This window comes from Pomacea canaliculata, linkage group LG9 (assembly GCF_003073045.1).
Source record: "Pomacea canaliculata isolate SZHN2017 linkage group LG9, ASM307304v1, whole genome shotgun sequence".
NCBI classification, from domain to species: domain Eukaryota; kingdom Metazoa; phylum Mollusca; class Gastropoda; order Architaenioglossa; family Ampullariidae; genus Pomacea; species Pomacea canaliculata.
The window spans coordinates 2228967-2236851 of record NC_037598.1 but is presented as its reverse complement, the minus strand read 5'-3'; the positions used below and the strand labels follow the sequence as shown (position 1 = coordinate 2236851).

Below are 7885 nucleotides of genomic sequence, written 5' to 3'. Positions count from 1 at the left end.
CTTGATGCCCAAACAGTCAAACACACCAACATATGATCAGTGTGCACGGCTTATTTTAATTCTTTGTAAAATTCGTTTACAAATACCAATTATTATCTAAGGTAACCTCAGGCACAATGACAGCTAACAAATAAAAGTGTAAAGTCATTTGACAAACAGCTTTAACTTCCGGTCAGATCTCGACACAGCTTCACCATTTCTTGATAACACAGAAACCATGACAATGGACAATGACGATGGACTCTAACAGCTATTCCAAAACTGATTTCAAGTATTGAAACACTAAAACAGTATTCTTTTTCCATGCTAATTATGGAAAAAAGCAACTATACTCGGTAATTTTGCCGACATTCTGAATCATTTCCGCCTAAAATTTTAAGTTTCAAACTAACCATTTTCTTACAATCGCATTTCAATCAGTTAATTGTAAAAGTTTATCTTTTTGAAATAGGAATTTCCACCCAAGTCATTTGGCAAAGGACACCGTTAATAAATCTGTCCTTTTTAATTTTTCATTTAGATTAATAACATTGTAACCGACTTTCAAGCGGCTGTTGCTGTTGCTGTTGCTGACTATTCAAATTTAGTTAATGCGTATGTGTATGTGCGCCATGAACTGCTGTAGAAAATCTGAGCGCTTTATTTATTTTTTTAATATTTTTATTCTGAGTAAAATAATTTGTCTTACAAATCACCTCTCGCTAAAGTTACCTGGCGTTTGACCGGTTTCGCCATGTAAAATCTCAAGGCAAAGAAATGAGTTCAAACAAAATGTTAATTAATGAAGACAGGACCGACTAGTCAATCTCACAAACAAACCAAAGGACATCGCCACATATGTTGTCGTTCGCACTAACGTTCTTCATGCACACACAGTCCTCGCCCCTGTTGTAGAAGTTGTTGGGTTCACCTGTCATCCAAAGTTCCGAAGTGCTGGACAAGGGAGTTCCGTCGCCCCAGGTAAAATGTCGGCTTTTTCCAATGGCATCAGCACCCACCCAGTAGAACCAATTAACTAAAACAGAAATATTCTATAATCATTGCAGCGTTCACGCTATGATTAAAATTATTTTAATAACAACAAGCATAACAGGAAGAACTTTTAAAGATGACATAGCAACGTTTTATTCTATACTTCAACTTTTTTTGTGTTTGCTGTCCTGTTCTAAGCCCAGTGCTGTCACAGATGGATGATAGTCTTTCTAGCTTGGACCTTCTGGTTTGTATCGACACACGGAATAATGTATCACTGGCAGTCATAAGCATCTTCTCGCAACTTACACTGATTTTGCCGGATCAGTAGTGCCAGTGGGTTCAGGTCCAGGTAAGTATTCTTGAGGTAATACAGGTGACCTCCTTCTGAAGCACAGTGGTCTTTGGCTGAGAGGTAAGTCAGTGGACTGGAGCTCAGTTTGAGGCAACGACTGCTGTACAGACTGTAGCCCTCGCTGGCTGGACAGGTAGCTGGGGCCACGGAGAAAATATCAGTTACTAGTGAAAGGTAAATAAAGAATTGTAAATATTTAATACGTTCGTCGCTGTAAGTCTATATCATTTACTGGTTATTTTTACTTTTGAAATTAATATCTTGTGTAATTTCTTTTTCAAAAGCACAGAACAGCTCTGAAGCTCCTGAAGCTGTTCTGAGGCAAACTGTGTAGGTCTGTACAGACACAGACTCGCTCCTGCCAGAGCCCTTCATCCTCATAAACAATCGAGGATGACTGCCTGGTCAGGTCAGGTCAGGTCAATCCCAAAACCGGTCCGGGCGTAGGGGGGACCGTCTGGCAGCAGCAACAGACAGAATTTTCCACCCGGTCCTGTCTTGAGCAGATGAGAGCAGGTCTGGCATCTCGCGTTCGGTCCATTCTTTGATGTTGGTGACCCAGCTTTTCCTCGGACGACCACGACGACGGCTCCCTTCGAGGGTTTCTTGTAGGATCGTCTTGGACAGGGTGTTGTGGCGGGTGACGTGACCGAACCAGGCGAGCTTGCGCCGCTTCACTGTTGCCAGAAGGGGCTCATGTGGGCCCACGAGAGAGGTTACGGTGCTCCGTACGTATTCGTTGGTCTTGTGTTCGCGGTACGAGATGCGGAGCAGCTTTCTCAGGCACTTGTTCTCAAAGGCCTGGAGTTTCTTCTCCGTTGCGGCAAGCAGCGTCCAAGTCTCGCAGCCGTAGAGAAGGATTGACACTACGAGGGACTTGTACAGCCTGTGCTTGGTACTGAAGCTGATTGAGTTACTTCGCCAGATCCTGTCCAGCCTGGACATTGCGGATGTTGCCATACCAATCCTGATACGGATCTCTGCTGTACAGCAACCATCTCTAGTCAGGGTGGCACCCAAGTACTTGAAGCTGTTGACCTCCTCCAGTTTCTGGCCGTTCATGACGATGTTGCTGCTGTTGTCGGTGGTGGAAATAATCATTACTTTGCTTTTTTCTGAGCTTATTTCCATGCCATAGGCCCCCCGCTCGCCTGGAGAGTCTGTCCGTCAAATCCTGAAGTTCGTTGTTACTGCCTGCCATGAGGTCAATGTCATCTGCAAAGCGTAGGTTGCACAGGGTCTGCCACCAATGGAGATTGAGGTAAGGTGGTTGTGGAGGGTTTCTTGCATGATTTTTTCAAGGAAGATGTTAAAAAGGATGGGAGAGAGTAGGCACCCTTGACGGACCCCGATCGTCATCGCGAAGAACTCGCCTAGCTGGTTGTCGAGTAGCACCGCGCTGGAGGCGTTCTTGTAGAGTGCTGCTACCATCTGGATCAGTCCTCCTCTATGTTGAATGATCTCATGACCTGCCAGAGTCCATCGTGCCAGACACGATCAAAAGCTTTTTTGAAATCGATGAAGTTATGGTATAGTTCACGATGATGCTCCAGGTGTTTTTCTATCATAACACGGCAGTTAAAGATCTGTTCTACCGTGCTTCTTCCAGCCCTGAAGCCAGCCTGTTCTTCTGCCAGCAGTTCCTCTGCAATAGGTTTTAAGCGGTTGAGGATGATTCTGAGCATGACTTTGCTTGGGTGACTTATCAGACTGATGGTTCTGTAGTTCTGGCACTGCTTCAGGTTCCCTTTCTTAGGGAGTGGGATGATAATAGACTGAGCCCATTCTTCTGGCCATTTCTTTTCTTCCCATATCTTTTGACACAGTGTGGTGAAGGCCTTGGTTGTTGCGTCTCCTCCATGCTTCAGCAGCTCAGCGGGTACGTTGTCCACACCAGGTGACTTTCCTCCCTTCAGACTGTGCATAGCTTCTCTCACCTCATCAGTGAGGACTGGCAGGTCTTCAGTCTCTCTTGTCCCAGTCTGGTGATGCTGGAGAATGCTGGTGTCTGGTTCGATCTTGTAGTTGTACAAGTCTTGGCAGTATTCAGTCCATCGGCTCAGTACAGCAGCTTTCTCCGTAAAGAGCTGTCCGGTGCTGTCTTCGATGACTGTGGCTGGTCGCTGCTGAGTCTTGGTGAGGGCCTTCAATGTTTCATATGCCTTCTTGCTGTCTCCGCTTGCCATGCCTATTTCCACGCTGCAACACTGGTCTTCGATCCAATCTTCTTTTGCCTCCTTCATCCTTGTTCTGATCTTCTGGTTGACAATTCTGTACTTGTCTGCTGTCGTCGGGTCTCGACCTCTCTCTTTCTTCAAGGCTCTCCTTACGTCGCAAAGATCAAGGATGTCGTCTGTTACCCAGGGTTGTTTGCGCGTCCTCTGCTTCTCCAGCACTTGGTCTGCAGTAGAGAGTAGCACTTCTTTGATACTTCCAGCAAGGGTGTCTATGTCGCAGTCTAAAGTAGTCAGGGCTGCAAATTTGCCCCCCACCTGGGCCTGGAAGATCCTCTCTGTGTCCGGATCTTTGAGCTTCTCAAGGTTGAAACGGATGCGAGGGCTCTTATTGTTGTCATGTCTCAACTTCAGTTTCAACTTGAGGCTAGTGAGGACGAGGTTGTGGTCGCTGCCTATGTCAGCGCCAGGAAAGGACCTCGTTTGTGCTTTGTTGATGCTTGATTTGAAACGCTGAGGCAGCAAGATGAAGTCAATCTGGTTATGGACCAGACCTCCCGGCGAATGCCACGTTACAGTTCTTGACTTCTTGTGCGGGTGGAGGGTATTGGCAATGGTGAGACGGTGACTCTGTGCCAATTCTAGTAGCCGTAGGCCTCTTGCGTTGGTGTTGCCTAGGCCAAACTTGCCGACTGTTCCTGCCCATTGTTGGTAAGCATCAGGGCCGATCGTAGCATTCCAGTCGCCAAGGACAAGCAAGATGTCTTTCTTCGGAGTTTTCTTGATGATGTTGTCCAGCTCCTCGTAGAATTCCTCAACATCTTCATCTTCGTGTTCTGATGTTGGGGCGTACACTTGTATAATGGTGATGTTGTGCGGTCGAGCAGAGATTCGGATGGAGATAAGTCTGCTAGAGACTGGGGTGCAGCTGATGACAGTTCCAGCCACCTCCTTCCTGACAATGAAAGCGACACCACGTTCATGCTTGGTTTCGTCTCCGCTGAACCAGAGCTTGTGGCCTTCATCTGTAGTTGACTCCCCGAAACCAGTCCATCGGACTTCCGCAAGTCCCACTATGTCCCAGCGGTAACGCTGTAACTCGTGTGTGAGTTCTTTCACTTTGCCGCATTGATAGAGTGTACGAACATTCCATGTTCCGATAGTAGTCCCTTGTGTAGGCAGCTTGATTGTAGACTTGGGTGTAGACTTGGTTCCAGTAGCACACTTGTCGCTCCCTCCCTGGAGACCACCAGAGGGGTGCGCGGTCGTTGGTGATCCGGGCCTCGACCGATCCGGCATGTTGCTTCTATTCTGTTTTGCTACCATAAGTCCTTTCAGTGGGCTTTGGCGAACTTGGTGGCGCCCATCTCCTCTCCAAGTATTTTATTGACGTGCATAAGAACACGTCAGCCCCTCACAGCGTTTGGCCCGCCAGCAGAAGCGGTTACCGGTGTGTGGCTAGGTTAAGGACCTGGAGCCAGCTGTGAGAGTTGAGTGCCATGTGAGGACCAGTGCTCCCGTCTGTCCCAGGGGACACTGCTGCCGGAAAGTCAAAGGTGCGACCTCTACATGGACACCCCGTACACAGGGGAAGGCACTTCACATATGACATAAAATGACGTAAAATAATGTGACGTCAGAACAAAATGACGGTACTCCAAGTCAAAGGTCAGCGTCTACACGCAATATGAGCACAATCCGCAGGCCTAATATCAAACAAGTCATATAAGCCGGAATGCATTTCATACGAAAGATATCTGCACATAGCACATCAAAAAGACGACACCAGTCCTACGGAACGACGAATGACCCCAGCACACACAAAAGTACACCGATCCAACGGACATGAAGCTTACTGACTGCGCCGCCGATCGCCAAGTCAGAAGGTTGACAAAGAATTGCAAAGAATTGCAGTCACCAAAGCGAAGAGGCACTACACTCCACACACACGATGGCAGGCCCATCAAAATTATACACAAGCACAAGTCCAACACCAGGAGGATGTCAGAAAAAACAAAAAAATACAACAGAGCTCTGTCCCCTCCAGCCAGTTGGGCAAGGGGACATCACCATGATGATGCCTGGTACTTCTCCAGATATTTCGCTCCACAACCAGATCGAGTACAACCTACTGCTGAGACGTTTCCAGACACATTCAGCATCGACAAGGCTAAAACGAGGCTGTATCCAGGTGCCAACACAGGGGGCCATATACTTAGCTCTTACTTTTCAATCCAATAAATAAAGCAATTAATGCTAATGAATAGAAGCATACATTTTACACACAGGAAAATAAAAGCTCAAATGAACAAGTGTGTTTTCCTACGATGTTGTCCAATAATGATTGTCTGTAAATCGAAAATAAACTAAGTCAATTCGTACGCATCCATTTAACTTACCTTTTATCCTAGTAAAGCATTTCCTACCGTCTGTACTCTCCTGTCCAAAGTCTGAGGACACACCCAGGTCCAGGAAACAGGCCAGCGTGACCGAGTTGTGACAGAACGTGACACATCTGACTTCCGCCACACACAGACCTGCGCACTGAACCCGTGACCTCGCTGTCACAGGCGTCATGTTCAGCAAGAGTTTACTCCTGGACTTCACCCACTGGCTGCTTCTGAAAACATACATACTGTAAATGTGCTGCTGGCACAAGATAAAGACAAGAAGGCCAGCTGACAGCGCAAGACATGGATGTTTCATGATCCAACGGTCGGTCACTTTGAGACTCAGCCTGTGGTCACGACTGTACTCTCTAAATACAACTTTGTTCTTTTATGGATGATGCCGCACAGAGCGACTTCCGTTGGCAGCAAACAATGTGAACACAGTCTTTGCAAATGCACCGTGAGATTATTGAGCTTCACCCCGGGTTTGCCAGAAGAAGCAGCGGTTCCTGTTCCATTTCAATCAAACATGAGTTTTGTCATTGGTGTAGAAATCTGAACATAAAAGCATGCCCGAAACAATGGAATTTCAAAGTAATTAGATGGAATCTGTGTTGCTCACAGTGAGTGGCCTGGTTCTGTAGAAAAAGATTAAATAGTGTCAATCAGTGCACCTGAAATCAAATCTCAGTGATGGGAAAAGTCCATACGTCCTCGGGAAGCTAAACATTGGCATTGAGAGATGCCATCTCATACTTGTAAGTAGTGCATGTCCCTGTAGATGCACCAAACTGCATGATAGGGATATTATTTGTTTAAAAAGACACTCTTTTAAGAAGAACAAAATGGGATTGGTCTCATAGCCTTGTTGGGTATATGGCACGTGAACAGTAAATGATTCACTTTGTCTTCAGTGTGACAGTATAATAAGTATATTGAAACTCTTCCTCTACTCTCAATCACCACCACGTGTGCAGTAAGCAAGTAGTTCTGTTGGCAGGGTAACGAGGAACAAGTTTAGTCAAATCTTCTGAGACGAAGCTCAAACCTCTAACGGGTTTACTAACTACAAAGTCTCTAGTTAAGCTTTCAGGAGTGCAAAGAGTGTCTCATATTTTATTATTGTTGTTCTCAGATTCAAATCGAAAGATAACAGTTTTCCAGGCTCGCCTGAGCTGATTGGACAGAGCTGCCCCTCCCTGACCTCCCCTGCTCAGAACTGCCTCGTGTGTTTGTGAAATACCCTGGAAAGTTCGAGTTCGACCTACTCACATCCTGCCCACGGCTTCCACACCCTTGGCTACCAGGCCATTAGTTTCTTTACAAACGAGAGGCCAGTGTCCTCCCCGTTAGTCTTGTCCTGTCTCCATGGCAACATTACTGCTCACATCTCAGCATCCTGGACACATACTTGACTCTTTGTTCACATATTTTCCTTCCTGCTTTTAGCGACAGTGTGTATGTCTCTTTTAAACTGTGAAGGCTTCAGCCTATCCACTGGACTGTAGATAGAGTAATATTCGATAGCTGTTAGCAGGCATTTTCAGTTCCATCGTTGTTGCCAAGCATTTTCTGGCCCATGCTTTACAATAAAGATGTCTGCTTTAAAGTGAAAAGAAAAATCCATAACCAGGATCCAACTTGGCCAAAGGCGCAAACTTTTAATTCCCCTGAGAATGACAATACAGTAGTGTACATATTACTTACTTCCTATCAACTACACCCGGTGTATACAGCAACACTGACCAAACAAACTGTCGAAAGAATAGACAAATTTAGTTTCAGACCTATTTAGTCCTGAAAGCCTCCAGGAATATTTTAGTGACTGATCATGAAACGTGGGGTCTTGAGATGCTTCCTGAACCCTAACCCTCCACAACAGGGTACAGAGCTGACACACAGGTTGACTGACAGGACAGAGATTGAGTCCAGTATCAGTTCCATAGGGTTGAGTATTTGACCACAGAGGATCAACCTGTTATCTGTTGTTTGTT

The 7885-nt window shown here is 46.1% G+C and overlaps 1 protein-coding gene across 1 annotated transcript; it reads right to left on the bottom strand.

The window, feature by feature from the left end:
• Nucleotides 1-643: 643 nt before the first annotated feature.
• On the bottom strand, nucleotides 644-6081 carry LOC112572420 (macrophage mannose receptor 1-like). The gene is made up of 3 exons (XM_025252093.1): nucleotides 5901-6081; nucleotides 1282-1464; nucleotides 644-1015 (listed from the first exon to the last, which is right to left on the bottom strand). The coding sequence occupies exons 1-3, from the start codon at nucleotides 6076-6078 to the stop codon at nucleotides 798-800; spliced, it is 579 nt and encodes a 192-aa protein (XP_025107878.1). The 5' UTR covers nucleotides 6079-6081; the 3' UTR covers nucleotides 644-797.
• Between the last annotated feature and the right edge of the window lie 1804 nt (nucleotides 6082-7885).

Excerpts from the sequence above, each read along its gene's own strand:
- LOC112572420 (XM_025252093.1), bottom strand. The coding sequence starts at position 6,078 with ATGACGCCTGTGACAGCGAGGTCACGGGTTCAGTGCGCAGGTCTGTGT. Across the intron at positions 1,465-5,900 it reads ATGCTTTACTAGGATAAAAG|CTACCTGTCCAGCCAGCGAG; the intron begins GTAAGTTAAATG and ends CCGTGGCCCCAG. Across the intron at positions 1,016-1,281 it reads ACTGATCCGGCAAAATCAGT|TTAATTGGTTCTACTGGGTG; the intron begins GTAAGTTGCGAG and ends TTTCTGTTTTAG.